The following is a 17527-nucleotide window of genomic DNA, read 5'->3' as shown; positions in this document are numbered from 1 at the left end:
ACATGTGTATCCACTTGACGAACATGCCCCTTTGGGAAACAAGGTCCTGTTGGGGGAACAAGTCAGGGGAATATTTATTTTATATATTTGTGATGACATTTCAGGGTCCTTCCTAAAAAATACCTGGTCTCTCCTTTAATTGGCAATAAAAGATCAGTGATATTCTGACTTCGGTCTGAAAACTGGACAAGAGATGCCCATTGCAGAAGTTTCATTAGTCTATTGATCACCAGCTTTTGATCTTTTTTTGGCTGTGTAAGGTAATAAATGCCCTCATTACCTGCCCAGCTATCTCATCCCTAGGAGAACCAAAATCTATTAGAGATAGCATCAAATACACTTATGTCAGGGCCCAATGTTTGCAATTACAGTCTTATTGCCCATTACAGTAATTATGTCCACCATTATTTTTAGTTAAGGGCTGTCTCCTTTTTTCTACTATTATTGTAGGCCATCATATCTGGCCTACAAAGACAGCTACCACTGAGGTCCCAATGATGCCTGCTTTCCTCTGACAAGTGAATTTCTTACAGCTTGAGTGAAGATAGTGTCCTCTAGGACCTCCAGATAAACAGGGTCAGCAGTGATTTCTCTGGTCATTTGTAGTAAATCCATTTCCTAACAAGCCTTCTTCCCTGAATATTCTGACCGCCAAATTCACTTAACTGCCAAAGTAGTTCTAGCATTTCCACCTCAATTATTATAGTCCACCAACATTTCCAAGTCATGAAGATGCAATAATTCCAGCAGCACATGAGGATAAGCTCTGGGCATCCTTGCAAGAATGTTAAGTCCTAAGAACTTCCTTATTTAAAAGCTTTTCCCTATATAAGGACAACCCTCAGACTGGGAGAAAATATTTGCAAATAAAGCAGCTGACAAGGGATTAATCTCCAAAGTATACAAACAGCTCATGCAGCTCAATATCAAAAAAGCAAATAACTCAATCAAAAAAATGGAGGGAAGATCTAAATAAGCATTTCTCCAAAGAAGACACACAGATGGCCAATAAGTACGTGAAAAGATGCTCAATGTCACTAATTATTAGAAAATGCAAATCGAAACTACAGTGAGGTATCACCTCCTACACCGCTGGGGGGAATGTAAATTGGTACAGACGCCATGGAGAACAGTATGGAGGTTTCTTAAAAAACTAAAACTAGAACTACCATATGACCCAGGAATCCCACTCCTGGGCATATACCCTGAGAAAACCATAATTCGAAAACATACATGCACCCCAATTTTCATTGAAGCACTATTTACAATAACCAGGACATGGAAGCATCCTAAATGGCCATCAACAGAGGAATGGATAAAGAAGATGTGGTATATATATACAATGGAATATTACTCAGCAATAAAAAAAGAATGAAATAATGCCATTTTCAGCAACATGGATGGACCTAGAGATTGTCATACTGAGTGAAGTAAGTCAGACACAGAAAGACAAATATCATATGATATCACTTATATATGGAATATAAAAAAGAGGGGGTACAAATGAACTTATTTACAAAATAGTAGTAGAGTCACAGATGTAGAAAACAAACTTATGGTTACCAGGGGATAAGCGTGGAGAGGGATAAATTGGGAGATTGAGATTGACATATACACAGTATTACATATAAAATAGATAACTAATAAGAACCTACTGTATAGCACAGGGAACTCTACTCAATACTCTGTGATGGCCTATATGGAAAAAGAATCTAAAAAAAGAGTGGTTATACGTATATGTATAACTGATTCACTTTGCTCTACATCCGAAACTAATACAACATTATAAATCAACTATACTCCAATAAAAATTTTTTTTAATGAAACATGAATAGAAATAAGAGCATGGACAATTAGAAGTACTGGAAAAAGATATTTCATTGGGCTAAAATCTATAGCATTCATGGAAGAATGAATGACACATTAATGAAATATAAAAAATTAAAAAATTTAACAAGTAAAAGCTTTCCCCTATATAATCTTATATTCTATTTCTCCTGATCCAGTATCCTCAGGATATATTCCTATATATATCCTCCTGGCTTCTAATGGTATATGTTAGCCAGTTCCCTACGTTCTCTTGAGAAAGGATCCAGTTCCTCTCATACTAAGAACTGTACAGCCCCACTTGGGCCACTTGGAGGACTGACCCTAGTTATAGGTCTAGATGCTATGAGGGGAAATTGGACAGATCTTCAGGAGGGTAAGCGTAGTCTTTGGTGAAGCATGGTCTCCAGGCAATGAGAGACTGCTCTCTTCTAACAAGGGTTAAGGAATGAGTTCTCCTGGCCCAGAGTGTTCAAGAAAACCTCACAATTCAAGTTTTCAAATGCATCCCCTCAGATGTCCTCATCCAAAATCTTAGGATAACAATTCTCCTCTAATAGGACCTTTGATTTTTACATAGGGGAACATACCAGACATCTAAACCCAGTGATCTTTATAATTCTGCACATTTATGACAAATCTTGGGTATTATTTTCAGTACAGTCTGTAGGATGAGATTCTCTGTAAACATTGTCATAGAGGTCTTGGGACAGTCACACCACACCCACGTTTTTTAACCTGAACCTGTAATTTTCTTTCTTCATGGCTTCTTCACTAGTTAACTAACCTCATAATTCTTGCATTTCTAATTCAGATACTAGGAGTAATGTATAATCCAGGGCACTACTTCTGTCTGTACCTCATCCCAGCACACCACAAGTGAGAGTCTTAGTTTACAATGTTACTGCACACTAGTTTCTACTGGCTGGACTATGTGTTCTAGTCGCAATCTAAGTAACTGATCCAATTCTAAAATCTCACATCTTATGGATCCTTCTTTGAAGGAACACTTCTTGTATCAACTGTTAGAAATGGACCTTGAGACAAGAATTTGAGTATGAGCAGTTTATTTGGGATGAAATTCCAAGATTTGAGTGCATGGTAAAGGAGTGGGAAACTGAGACAGGAAAGGGATAAAAGCAAATCAAGCATACATTAATGGGTGAGTGACCACATGAGCAACTAGGACACAATTCTACTGTGGACTCTCTGAGAGACACTGTCAGATACCTCAGAATTGTCCCATGAGGACTGGGGAAACTGTGAGATTTATTCGCAAAACGTTTCTCATTGGTTAAGAGTTGCTTCCAGATGTATTCACTCCTTTTTGCTCCTAGCCTGCTCCATGGATGGGCCAAATACACTCCTGTAAAGTAGGAAGCCACTAGTCTGTATAGGAATTGTCACCATACTACAGAAGATACATATGCATTTAATCCTTGCCTCAGCATCTATTTTCTAGAGAATCTGGGTACAGTATATGATGGTCCACTCTACATCTTCCTGTTCCACCTAAGTTCACTGGCAGCTGCAGGAGACAGTTTCCATTCTCTGACAGTTTCCTATTTCAAATGCTGTATCTCACTTCTTTTCCTGACAGCTTTCTCCTACACCATGGAGGAATATTCCAAGGTGTGTTTCACATGACTTAGAGAGTCCACAGGGAATGGCTCCAGTAGCCCACAGTGGAAACTTGCTCATAATATACTTTTTTTTGTGCTTCCCAAATAAACTAACTCCACCTAAACCCTGGTCTCAGCACATGCTTTTTGGGGAACCCAAATTTAGAGAGTAGGTAAGACTCTATGTTTGTTATAAGGAGGTTAATTTTATCCACTAATCTTGATATAATTGACATACTCAGCCCTAATTAACTCAGCCAACATAAAATAACAATGCAGCTTTTCCTCAAATTAGAAATATTGCAAAAGTTACAGCTTCTTGTAAAAATTTGCAAGGAAAATAATATGACTCTAACAAATTAACTTTAAAATATAATACAGAATCTTAATTTACCACTAAAGCAGTGAACAATGACTTATTCAGTAAAGTGTATTGGGCTAACTGGCTAGCCATTTGAAAAAACATATGGTTGGATTTCTATTTAATTTTTTATAGCAAAATAAATTCCAAATTTAAGCATGAAAACTGAAGTCAACATAATCCCAGAAAAAGAAAGGATTATCTCAAAGTTATCTCAAGCGAAAATATAAAACCCAGTAAATATAAAAGAACATTAGATTGACACATTTGACTGTAACAAAATTAAAAATTTTTTATACAAAAAACAATTTCAAAAGAGAATCAGTAAATTGGAGCAGCTGCCTTTTGTCTCCATATGAACATGTGTAGGAATTACTTTATTTACTGCTAAAATTCCACTGACATCTCTAATTTAAGTGATTTCAGCAATCAACAGCTCTTAGAGAGTAAAGATTTGTTTTTGTTTTTCTTTTTTAGTTATAAACCTTTTTTTTTTCTGACTAGTAGATAAATTGTTCATGTTCTTTGTTTTCTTTTTGGTAAAATGGGAATAAAGATATCAATACTCAAATACTGTTTATGATTTAATTTGAAAAAAATGTGGGGGTCTTTTAGCAGAGGGACTATCATCACAATAGTTTTACTGGAATATTCAATATGTCTCATTACAACATCCTTTCATGTTTAAGGTGACACAGTGCCAGACTGTTAACTCTTTATATTATTCAACAAAATACCTTCTACTCTCTGATAAGACAGTAAGTTCTCTTTTCTTCTGCCTTGATTACCTTGGAAGTGGAAAAGAAAATACTAAAAAAAAAAAAAAAAAAAAAAAAGCAGGTGGCCTCCCACAACCGTAGTGGTTGAGATGACTCAGGCACCACTGTGATCATGGTCTGCTGCAAGTCTGGGAATCTGATGGGGATGCAGCACATGATGACCTTGTTCCCCTTTTCCAGCAGCACGCTTACTGCAGTGTTTCAACAAGCGCATCCTCAACACACTGCACTGCACTTGGGTGTCCATCCTTCACATCACGTTGCCATTTGTAGTGTTTTATCATGTGTAACATGGGGAATCCAGGAGGTTAAGAAATACAAGAGGAGGATCCCAGCTGTTTATGAAAATAACAAACGAGCAACTCATATGAATAATAGGTCCCTGTCTCTGAAAGACCCTTCTCTGGGAGAAGAGTCTACATTGTAGGGTCTTGAAGACACAATAAACTTCTTATGGGACACACACACACACAAGTCTCTTTAAGCCATGAGAAGATACAAGGAGAATTCAGCAGCCTGCAACCCTGAAGACAGCTCTCACCAGAACCCAACCATGACGGCACTCTGATCTCAGACTTCTAAGCCTCCAGAAATTTAATCACTCTAGAAATAAATGAGATGCTACACTGGACATTGGGAGATCATGACCTGAGGAAACAGGAAGAAAAGATGATTGAAAGGTGACATCAGTCACATAATGGCCCAGATAAGTTCAAACCACCTTCAGTGAAAGCCTCAATCTCTTTTTTTCCCCACTACTGTTTTTATTTTATTTTTAATTTTTTTAACATCTTTATTGGAGTATAATTGCTTTACAATGTTGTGTTACTTTGTGCTGTATAACGAAGTGAATCAGCTATATCTATACATATATCCCCATATCCCCTCCCTTTTGCATCTCCCTCCCACCCTCCATATCCCACCACACTAGGTGGTCACACAGCACCGAGCTGATCACCCTGTGCAATGTAGCTGCTTCCCACTAGCTATCTATTTTACATTTGATAGTGTATATATGCCCATGCCACTTTCTCACTTCATCCCAGCTTACACTTCCCACTCCCCATGTCCTCAAGTCCATTCTCTATGTCGTCATCTTTATTCCTGTCCTGCCCCTAGGTTCATCAGAATCATTTTTTTTTAGATTCCATATAAATGTGTTAGCATATGGTATTTTTTTCTCTTTCTGATTTACTTCACTCTGTATGACAGAATCTAGGTCCACCCACCTCACTACAAATAACTCAATTTTGTTTCTTTTTATGGCTGAGTACTATTCCTTGTATATATGTGCCACATCTTCTTTATCCATTCATCTGTTCATGGACATTTAGGTTGGTTCCATGTCCTGGCTATTGTAAATAGTGCTGCAATGAACATTGTGGTACATGACTCTTTTTGAATTATAGTGTTCTCAGGTTATATGCCCAGTAGTGGAATTGCTGGGTCATATGGTAGTTCTAATTTTAGTTTTTTAAGGAACCTCCATACTGTTCTCCATAGTGGCTGTATCAATGTACATTCCCACCAACAGTGCAAGAGGGTTTGCTTTTCTCCACACCCTCTCCAGCATTTGTTGTTTGTAGATTTTTTGATGGTGGCCATTCGGACTGGTGTGAGGTGGTACCTCATTGTAGTTTTGACTTGCATTTCTCTAATGATTAGTGATGTTGAGCATCTTTTCATGTGTTTGTTGGCAATCTGTATATCTTCTTTGGAGAAATGTCTATTTAGGTATTCCATCCATTTTTTGATTGGGTTGTTTGTTTTTTTGATATAGAGCTGCATGAGCTGCTTGTATATTTTGGAGATTAATCCTTTGTCAGTTGCTTCATTAGCAAATATTTTCCCCCATTCGGGTTGTCTTTTCATCTTGTTTACGGTTTCCTTTGCTGTGCATAAGCTTTTAAGTTTCATTAGGTCCCATTTGTTTATTTTTGTTTTTATTTCCATTTCTCTAGGAGGTGGGTCAAAAAGTATCTTGTGATTTATGTCATAGGGTGTTCTGCCTATGTTTTCCTCTAAGAGATTTATAGTGTCTGGCCTTACATTTAGGTCTTTAATCCATTTTGAGTTTATCTTTGTGTATGGTGTTAGGGAGTGTTGTAATTTCATTCTTTTACATATAGCTATCCAGTTTACTCAGCACCACTTATTGAAGAGGCTGTCTTTTCTCCATTGTATATTCTTGCCTCTTCTATCAAAGATAAAGTGACCAGGGCTTCCCTGGTGGCGCAGTGGTTGAGAGTCCCCCTGCTGATACAGGGGACACGGGTTCGTGCCCCGGTCCGGGAAGATCCCACATGCAGCAGAGCGGCTAGACCCATGAGCCATGGCAGCTGAGCCTGCGCGTCTGGAGCCTGTGCTCCACAGTGGGAGAGGCCACAACAGTGAGAGGCCCGTGTACCACAAAAAAAAAAAAAAAAAAAAAGATAAAGTGACCGTATGTGCATGGGTTTAGCTCTGGGCTTTCTGTCCTGTTCCATTGATCTACATTTCTGTTTTTGTGCCAGTACCATGTGGTCTTGATTACTGTAGCTTTGTAGTATAGTCTGAAGTCAGGGAGCCTGATTCCTCCAGCTCCGTTTTTCTTTCTCAAGATTGCTTTGGCTATTCGGGGTCTTTTGTGTTTCCATACAAATTGTGAAATGTTTTGTTCTAGTTCTGTGAAAAATGCCAGTGGTAGTTTGATAAGGATTGCATTGAATCTGTAGATTGCTTTGGGTAGTATAGTCATTTTCACAATATTGATTTTTCCAATCCAAGAACATGGTATATCTCTCCATCTGTTTGTATCATCTTTGATTTCTTTCATCAGTGTCCTATAGTTTTCTGAGTAAAGGCTTTTTACCTCCCTAGGTAGATTTATTCCTAAGTATTTTATTCTTTTTGTTGTAGTGGTGAATGGGATTGTTTCCTTAATTTCTCTTTCTGATCTTTCATTGTTAGTGTATAGGAATGGAAGAGATTTCTGTGCATTAATTTTGTGTCCTGCTACTTTACCAAATTCATTGATTAGCTCTAGTAGTTTTCTGGTAACACCTTTAGGATTCTCTATGTAAAATATCATGTCATCTGCAAGTGACAGTTTTACTTCTTCTTTTCTGATTTGGATTCCTTTTATTTCTTTTTCTTCTTTGATTGCTGTCGCTAAAACTTCCAAAACTATGTTGTATAATAGTGGTGAGAGTGGGCAACCTTGTCTTGTTCCTGATCTTAGTGGAAATGGTTTCAGTTTTTCACCATTGAGGACGATGTTGGCTGTGGGTTTGTCATATATGGCCTTTATTATGTTGAGGTAAGTTCTCTCTATGCCTACTTTCTGGAGGGTTTTTATCATAAATGGATGTTGAATTTTGTCGAAAGATTTTTCTGCACCTATTGAGATGATCATATGGATTTTATCCTTCAATTTGTTAATATGGTGTATCACATTGATTGATTTGCATATATTGAAGAATTCTAGCATTCCTGGGATAAACCCCACTTGATCATGGTGTATGATCCTTTTAATGTGCTGTTGGATTCTGTTTGCTAGTATTTTGTTGAGGATTTTTGCATATATGTTCATCAGTGATATTGGCCTGTAGTTTTCTTTCTTTGTGACATCTGTGTCTGGTTTTGGTATCAGGGTGATGGTGGCCTCATAGAATGAGTTGGTGAGTGTTCCTCCCTCTGCTATATTTTGGAAGAGTTTGAGAAGGATAGGTGTTAGCTCTTCTCTAAATGTTTGATAGAATTCACCTGTGAAGCCATCTGGTCCTGGGCTTTTGTTTGGTGGAAGATTTTTCATCACAGTTTCAATTTCAGTGCTTGTGATTGGTCTGTTTATATTTTCTATTTCTTCCTGGTTCAGTCTCGGAAGTTTGTGCTTTTCTAAGAATTTGTCCATTTCTTCCAGGTTTTCCATTTTATTGGCATAGTGTTGCTTGTAACAATCTCTCATGATCTTTTGTATTTCTGCAGTGTCAGTTATTACTTCTTTTTCATTTCTAATTCTATTGATTTGAGTCTTCTCTCTTTTTTTCTTGATGAGTCTGGCTAATGGTTTATCAATTTTGTTTATCTTCTTAAAGAACCAGCTTTTAGTTTTATTGATCTTTGCTATTGTGTCCTTCATTTCTTTTTCATTTATTTCTGATCTGATCTTTATGATTTCTTTCCTTCTGCTAACTTTGGGGCTTTTTTGTTCTTTTTCTCTAATTGCCTTAAGTGTAAGTTTAGGTTGTTTATTTGAGAAGTTTCTCGCTTCTTGAGGTAGGATTGTATTGCTATAAACTTCCCTCTTAGAACTGCTTTTGTTGCATCCCATGGGTTTTGGGTCATCGTATTTTCATTGTCATTTTTTTCTAGGTATTTTTTGATTTTCTCTTTGATTTCTTCAGTGATCTCTTGGTTATTAAGTACTGTATTGTTTAGCCTCCATGTGTTTGTATTTTTTACAAATTTTTTTCCCGTAATTGATATCTAGTCTCATAGCATTGTGGTCAGAAAAGATACTTGATAAGATTTCAGTTTTTTAAATTTACCAAGGCTTGATTTGTGACCAAAGATATGATCCATCCTGGAGAATGTTCCATGAGCACTTGAGAAGAAAGTGTATTCTGCTGGTTTTTGATGGGATGTCCTGTAGATATAAATTAAGTCCATCTTGTTTAATGTGATATTTAAAGCTTGTGTTTCCTTATTTATTTTCATTTTGGAGGATCTGTCCATTGGTGAAAGTGGGGTGTTAAAGTCCCCTACTATTTTTGTTTACTGTCGATTTCTCCCTTTATGGCTGTTAGCATTTGCCCTATATATTGAGGTGCTCCTATATTGCATGCATAAATATTTACAATTGTTATATCTTCTTCTTGGATTGGTCCCTTGATCATTATGCAGTGTCCTTCTTTGTCTCTTGTAATAGTCTTGATTTTAAAGTGTATTTGTCTGATAGGAGAATTGCTATTCCAGCTTTCTTTTGATTTCCATTTGCATGGTATATCTTTTTCCATCCCCTCACTTTCAGTCTCTATGTGTCCCTAGGTCTGAAATGGGTCTCTTGTAGACAGCATATATATGGGTCTTGTTTTTGTATCCATTCAGCCAGTCTATGTCTTTTGGTTGGATCATTTAATCCATTTACATTTAAGGTAATTATCGATATGTATGTTCCTATTAGCATTTTCTTAATTTTGGGGGGTTTGTTATTGTAGGTCTTTTCCTTCTCTTGTGTTTCCTGCCTAGAGAAGTTCCTTTAGCCTTTGTTGTAAAGCTGGTTTGGTGGTGCTGAATTCTCTTAGCTTTTGCTTGTCTGTAAAGGTTTTAATTTCTCCGTCAAATCTGAATGGGATCCTTGCTGGGTAGAGCAATCTTGGTTGTAGGTTTTTCCCTTTCATCGCTTTAAATATGTCCTGCCACTCCCTTCTGGCTTGTAGAGTTTCTGCTAAAGATCAGCTGTTAACCTTATAGGGATTCCCTTTTATGTTATTTTTTGCTTTTCCCTTGCTGCTTTTAATATGTTTTCTTTGTATTTAATTTTTGATACGTTGATTAATATGTGTCTTGACATGTTTCTCCTTGGATTTATCCTGTATGGGACTCTCTGTGCTTCCTGGACCTGATTGACTATTTCCTTTCCCATATTAGGGAAGTTTTCAACTATAATCTCTTCAAATATTTTCTCATTCCCTTTGTTTTTCCCTTCTTCTTCTGGGACCCCTATAATTGAATGTTGGTGCATTTAATATTCTCCTAGAGGTCTCTGAGACTGTCCTCAATTCTTTTCATTCTTTTTTCTTTATTCTGCTCTGCAGTAGTTATTTCCACTATTTTATCTTCCAGGTCACTTATCCATTCTTCTGCCTCAGTTATTCTGCTATTGATTCCTTCTAGAGAATTTTACATTTCATTTATTGTGTTTTTCATCATAGTTTGTTCGGTTTTCTTCTTCTAGGTCCTTGTTAAACGTTTCTTGTATTTTCTCCATTCTATTTCCAAGATTTTGGATCATCTTTACTACCATTACTCTGAATTCTTTTTCAGGTAGACTGCCTATTTCCCTTCATTTGTTTCGTCTGGTGGGTTTTTACTTTTACCTTCATCTGCTGAGTATTCCTCTGTCTTCTCATTTGCTTAACTTACTGTGTTTGATGTCTCCTTTTTTGCAGGCTGCAGGTTCCTAGTTCCCATTGTTTTTGGTGTCTGCCTCCAGTGGCTAAGGTTGGTTCAGTGGCTTGTGTAGGCTTCTTGGTGGAGGGGACTGGTGCCTGTGTTATTGTGGATGAGGCTGGATCTTGTCTTTCTGGTGGACAGGACCACATCCAGTGGTGTGTTTTGGGGTATCTGTGAACTTATTATGATTTTAGGCAGCCTCTCTGCTAATGGGTGGGATGTATTCCTATCTTGCTAGTTGTTTGGCATGGGGTGTCCAGCACTGTAGCTTGCTGATCCTTGAGTGGAGCTAGGTCTTAGCATTGAGACGGAGATCTCTGGGAGAGCTCTCATTGATTGATATTAAGTGTGGCCAGGAGGTGTATGGTGGTCCAATGTCTTGAACTCGTCTCTCCCACCTCAGAGGCTCAGGCCTGACACCTGGCTGGAGCACCGAGACCATGTCAGCCACATGACCATGTACGTGGGGAGTTTCTTGCCTTTTGGGAAGTCTGAGGTCTTCTGCCAGTGTTCAGTAGATGTTCTGTAGGAGTTGCTCCACATGTAGATGTATTTTTGATGTATTTGTGGGGAAGAAGGTGATCGCCACGTCTTACTCCTCCTTACTCCTTGAAGGTCCTCCCCAAAGCCTCAATCTTTATCTTTCAATTATATAGGGATATTTCTGAATAATTTTTTTTTCACCACACTATGTGGCTTGTGGGATCTAAGTTCCCTGACCAGGGATTGAACCCAGGCCACAGCAGTGAAATCCCAGAATCCTAACCACTAGGCCACCAGGGAACTCCCTGAATATTTTTTTTTAAAAGTCACACAAGTTATATGTTTCTAAAATACAATGGTGAGACAGGCACAGGATAGACACTCTCATTCCAAAAGGGAGAAATAGGAAAGAAGAAAGGAGCAACCAGTCCCAAGTATGTCCAAAATCTTAAGGCAAGAGAATAATTAATTCTCTTTGGCTCCATGTTCTTCCCTCTAGGCACACTGGGGATTTTGTTTCACTTCCGAATCCATTGGAGTGAAGGTCCTGCCTTCCAGACACACTGGGCTGGCAGTTCTGGGTTGGACACCCAAGACTCCTGGAGGCCTGCCCCATGGTTTTGCTGAGCACAGCCCACACTGCAGCTCTCATGGACTGAAGTCATATGCCTGTGGCTCCCCAGGCTTAAATAATGTGCAGTGGTTCTACTAGTCTGGGGTCCTGGAAGTGACCTGCCCCCATGGCTCTGCTGGGTACTACCCTGGTGTGTGCTCTGTAAGGTGGCCGCCTCTCCAGGGTCATAGACCCTCAGCTCCAGTAATCTCCATCCTTCAAGATCTGGATGGAATTTGCACACCAATGGAGAATGCCCAGCGTGGACACTGCCAAAGCCTGCTGTCTGTGCCTCCTAGAGGAGTGGCTACTGTTGCCTGTGCTGTGGAGTGCTGGGAATGGAACCCAAGTGTGTGGCAACTCTGTCATGCCTCTGATAAGGCATGAAAAGGTCCTGAAGGCACTGGAGACCCCTCCTTTGAAATTGATCACCCTGTGGAGCAAGGGGGTGATTCTGCTATTGTCTTGTACACAGCTCCTGACTTGTGGAGATGACTTACTAATCTTATCAAGTGGTTTGCTTGACCACATCCTTAGCGTTCTATTCAGACCACGCTTTCTCAGTCTTTTCTATATGGATGGCCTGGGAATTTTCCAAATCTTTAAAGTTCCACTGTTCTTTGATGAATAATTCCATCTTTAAATCACTTTTCTCTCCCTACAGACGCTTAGAGCAAAAGGAAATAAGCCAGCCACTCCTTCAACACTTTGCTGAGATATTTCCCCAGCTAAATATCCAACTTATTTTCTAAAGTTGTACATTCCACAAAACACTAGGACACAAACCCACTCCAGCCAAACCCACTCCGGCCAATTTCTTTGCTACTTGATAACAAATGGCTTTTCCTCCATTGTCCAATAACATAATCCCCATTTCTGCCTCATTAGTATGGCCTTTCCAGTCCATATCCTACCAATCTGTTCAAGATTACCTAGGTATTTTCTAAGGTATTTTCTAAGGAGGTTGGGGGTTTTCTATGCAACTTTTCTTTTTTCTTTCTAGGCTGTCACCAAGAGTCTGTCCACAGCACTGTAGGCTTTCTAGTCTTCCGCTCAAAACTCTTCCAATCTCTATCCAACACCTAGTTCCATGCCATTCACACAATTTCAGGTAACTGTTACCTACAACAGTACTTCCAGGAACCGATTTTATGTTATATTATGTTAAGGCAGGAAAACACCATTATTGGGTGACTTATACAAAAGAGAACTTTATTTCTCAGTTCTGGAGGCCAGTAAGTCCAAGATCAAGGCACCATCAGATTTAGTATCTGGTGAGAAGCACTTCCCGGCTCATAAATGACATCTTCTCACCATAACCACACAGGGTAAAAGGGGTGAAGGATCTCTCTGAGTCCTCTTCTATAAAAGCACTAATCACCTTCCAAAGACCCCACCTGCTAATACCACCACCTTGGGGGTGAGGATTTCAAACGTTCATCTTGAGCACGTCCCAATCAAGATTCAGAAGTTTCCCATCACTCCAGAAACTTCCCTCCATCCCTCCCTTGCCTCACATCAGGAAAACAGTGATTTAAATTCTATTCCCCTATATTACTTTGGACTATTCCAGAACTTCATACAAATGAAGTCCTATATAAAGTTTCTTTGGTCTGATTTCTTTCTATCATCATAATATCTATGAGATAGATACATCCATGTTCTTACACATGGTGGAAACTTGTTCAGATTTACTGAGGATTATCCCACTGAATGAATATGCCATTTTGTTTGCCATTCATCTATTGAGTACTGGTTGTTTGTTTCCAGTCTCTGGAATAAACTTGTGAATAATGCTGCTATGAATATCCACATACGAATCGCTGTGGGGAACGTCCTATGGCTGGAATCACTGAGACGTAGGGCAAGTATAAGTTTAACTTTATTAGAAACTATTATTATCTACCCTACCTTTTCTACTCGTGACACTATTTATTCTTTTGTTCCGTTAATCACCCCCAACACATTCCATTTTTATAAAGTATGAGAGAATCTGATTCTTTCCTCAAAATTCTTACAAAAAGAAGCTTCCACTCTCCTCTCCATTTCGTAATTTCTTAATTACGAATTGAAGCCTTGTCTCATTTTGGTTTCAGGGAAAAAATGTCAATCACTGTCTTAAAATTGCACAACACCCACTGATTCTTCCCCTGTGACTTCTCCAAGAGACGGTGGGACCATTCAGCCCAAGCTATACACTCCATTTTTCCTAATTTCTCCCATGTTTCCTCCTCTCTAAGAGCCCTGTGCCAGGATCCCCAGGATCACTTAGCACAGCCCCTCCCCCTCATGAATACACCATTGTTATGTAAGAGCTGCCCCCTCCCTCCTGCACCTCTCTGGGGATGCCCAGCCTCCAGCCTCTCTCTGCTCTCCTCAGGACTAGACTGCTGTTTAGGAGTTGCTGTTGCAGGGATAGTCTTGCCTGCCTCCCGCTGGAGTGGATTTCTTTGGTCACAGGCTTCCTCACTCATGGGGCCTGCCTGGGCCCAGGCCCACCTGGCAGGTGATCTCTGGCTTCCTCTGCTCTGGCTGCTCCTGTTTCCGACCTGCTGCTCCCATGACCCCCCAGGTTGGCGCTTCACTTCCTCTGAAATTGTGATCCCCAGGAAGGTGTCCCACAGAGTGCGTGGAGCCGCAACACAAGGCCAGCTCTCCTACAAGGTTCGCTTCAGTGGCCAAAGACACGTGCTTCACATGAGAGTCAAGAAGAGCTTGCTGCCCAGGCATTTTCCTGTTATCACCGATAACGACCAAGGCGCCATGCAGGAGGACTACCCTTTTATCCCCCGAGACTGTTACTACTTTAGCTACCTGGAAGGGGTTCCTGGGTCCATGGGCACACTGGACACCTGCTATGGGGGTCTGCGTGGCATGCTGCAGGTGGATGACTTCACTTACGAAATCAAACCACTGGAGGCTTCTTCCAAATTCGAGCATGTGATTTCTCAGCTTGTGTCGCAAAAAACACCAGCAGAGGATGCAAAGTGTAAGATTGAAAGGAAAGATACAAATCAAGCATATGAGGAGGCGATGATTGCTGAGATACCTAGAGCAGCTCCTGCGTATTTGTGGTGGCCGCATAGGAAATACTTAAAAATTCACTACACAGTTTCTAACTCATTAGTTGTTCGGAACCCTAATCATACACGTATAATAGAGAATGTAGTGATTATAAACAACATATTGCATAGCATTTTCTACCAGGGTCAACTTCAGGTTTTGATTCGTCTTATGTGCATATGGGATGGCATGGATAGGATAGATTTATACAATTGGCGTAGTGCTGAAGCTGCAGTAAGTGACTTTGGTTTATGGAAATGGTGGGGATGGTATACACAAATTCCTCATGATACTTCAATGCTTTTCACAGGACATAAAATCGCTGGGTCCTCATATTATAGCAGCCATGAAGGAATATGCAACCCCAATTGGGGAGCATCGTTTGTATTTGTTTCAAATTATCACATATTTTTAGCTTCAACTGTTGCAGCACATGCAATAGGTCATGTTCTGGGCTGTGTACACGATGGTCCAGGTTGTCACTGTTTTCGAAGAGATCACTGCATCATGGCTCCTGAGCCTGGTCTTCTAGATATGATGAGCAATTGTACATATAGCCAACTGCATCAGCGGGTTTCTATGTGGGATCCTTGTTTGAGTATACCAAATGTACCATACCGTAATTTTCCTTATGTAGCTCCTCGCTGTGGTGACAAGATCATAAATCAGAGGGAAGAATGTGACTGTGGCACCTTAAAAGACTGTGCTAGGGATCCGTGTTGTCAGAACCATTGTGTCCTCACCAATGGCAGTGATTGCAATGAAGGAAGTTGCTGTGTTAAGTGTAAATATGCTCAACCTGGAACTCTTTGCAGAGATACTCTTGGTATTTGTGATTTACCAGAATACTGTAACGGGGCAACGCATGTTTGTCCAGCTGACACTTATATCCAGGATGGAACCCCATGTTCGCCATTAGCTGTTTGTGTGAAGGGAAACTGTAGTGACCGTGATATGCAGTGTCAAGCCCTCTTTGGCTATAAAGTAAAAGATGCTGCACCAGCATGCTATAAAACATTGAATATCATAGGTGACCGATTTGGGAACTGTGGTGTGAGGTTGCTTCGAGGAGGAGGAAACCCTGTAAAATGTGAACAAGATGATGTTCTGTGTGGAATGCTGCACTGTGCTAATGTGAAGGAACTTCCTGGTGGCGGGGAGCACACTACATTTCATCATATAGTAGTACAAGATATTCAACCAGAAAGCTGCTTTGGGTACGATGCCCACTTTGGGACAGACTCACCAGAAATGGGGCTCGTAGTGGATGGTGCATCATGTGGACCAGGATCATACTGTAAGGACCAAAACTGTACTTTTTTTCAAGACATGGGTTTTGACTGTGATGTCAAGATGTGCAGTTACAGAGGGGTCTGCAACAACCGAAGACATTGTCACTGTCAGCAAGGCTGGAAACCACCAAATTGTAGCGAGAAAGGACCAGGTGGCAGTGTAGATAGTGGCCCCCCACCTGACAGAGAAATAGGTATTCGAGCCAGGCTACTAGTGAATATAAACAGAGGAATAGCTCTACTGCTTCTTCGTCTTTTCCTTCTTTTGCTTTCAGCGGTGATAGGTGCCTTTTTCTATGGAAAACGAAAAATAAACTGTTGGAAAAAATAACCCCTTGAACCCAAGTAAATACAAACTGGAACACACAAAATGGAGAAAATTACTTTGGCACTTACTGGAAGAAATGATCGATAATCACTCTTACAGGATTAATTACGTAATTCTATAACTCTTCCCAAGTTGTTATCTTGAAATAAAATGACTTGGCAATTTAAAAAGGGTCTGTGTGGTTAAATGCATTTAATATTTTAGATCTGGTCGTAGTCTTACTACTCCTGTAGATGATAGTGGGAACTGTTAGATTCAACAACAAGAGGACTTATACTTATTTATGTTGTGCATACTAAAGTTTCACAGATATGCCTGTAGCACTCCTTGTTTGAACCGGTATGCACTTGTTTAATAGTTTATTAGACTTCCCCTTAGTTGATTATGTACTAGATTTGTGTTATTGGTTCATGTTTTTGCTAGTGTTAAATAAGCCTAACATAAAAGATAGCCTAAAAGACACCTTGACAGATACAGTAGGAAGATCAAAAATTTTGGGTCGTAAGTGCATGAATATCAACAGTAGTTCAACAACCTGCTAAGTATGTGATCTTGTCCAAAGTCATAGGCTTTCAGAGGATCAAGGTTATATCTGACATGTTACACTGAGAGATGAAATGTACTTTTCTGGGGTTTTGTGATGGTCCAAAGAAAGGCCCTAAGAAGGGCCCGGAATATGTTAGGCACTTAATAAATGCTGACTCTTTCATTCTCATTATTATCTTGGGTAGTGCTAAAACAGAAGTATTCCAAGTATAAGGACTTTGGCATTTGATATCTTTTATTGTAAAACCATCACACAAGGAGCCATTGATCACTGATTTATCACTTCTTATGGGCCCTAGTTATTAATGTCATACCATCTCATATTTAAAATCCTAGGAATTGCCTAAGCACAGCCTGTCTATAAAGTACAGGATGGAACTGCGTGCCTGACGTATAATATGTACAGGAACAAAAACTTACATAAAAGGAAACAGGAAGCAATCGCTTCACCAGAGAG

General features: G+C 39.7%; 1 protein-coding gene across 1 annotated transcript; it reads left to right on the top strand.

Annotated features, from left to right (window-relative positions):
• The first annotated feature begins 14130 nt into the window (after positions 1-14130).
• On the top strand, positions 14131-16527 carry LOC114903922 (disintegrin and metalloproteinase domain-containing protein 20-like). The gene has a single exon (XM_029237152.1). The coding sequence runs from the start codon at positions 14131-14133 to the stop codon at positions 16525-16527; it is 2397 nt and encodes a 798-aa protein (XP_029092985.1).
• Positions 16528-17527: the final 1000 nt, after the last annotated feature.

The sequence above is a fragment of the Monodon monoceros genome, unplaced genomic scaffold, assembly GCF_005190385.1.
Source record: "Monodon monoceros isolate NGI ecotype Baffin Bay Population unplaced genomic scaffold, NGI_Narwhal_1 Super_Scaffold_21, whole genome shotgun sequence".
NCBI classification, from domain to species: Eukaryota; Metazoa; Chordata; class Mammalia; order Artiodactyla; family Monodontidae; genus Monodon; species Monodon monoceros.
The sequence above is the reverse complement of the archived record's forward strand: the minus strand, read 5'-3'. Positions and strand labels throughout refer to the sequence as shown.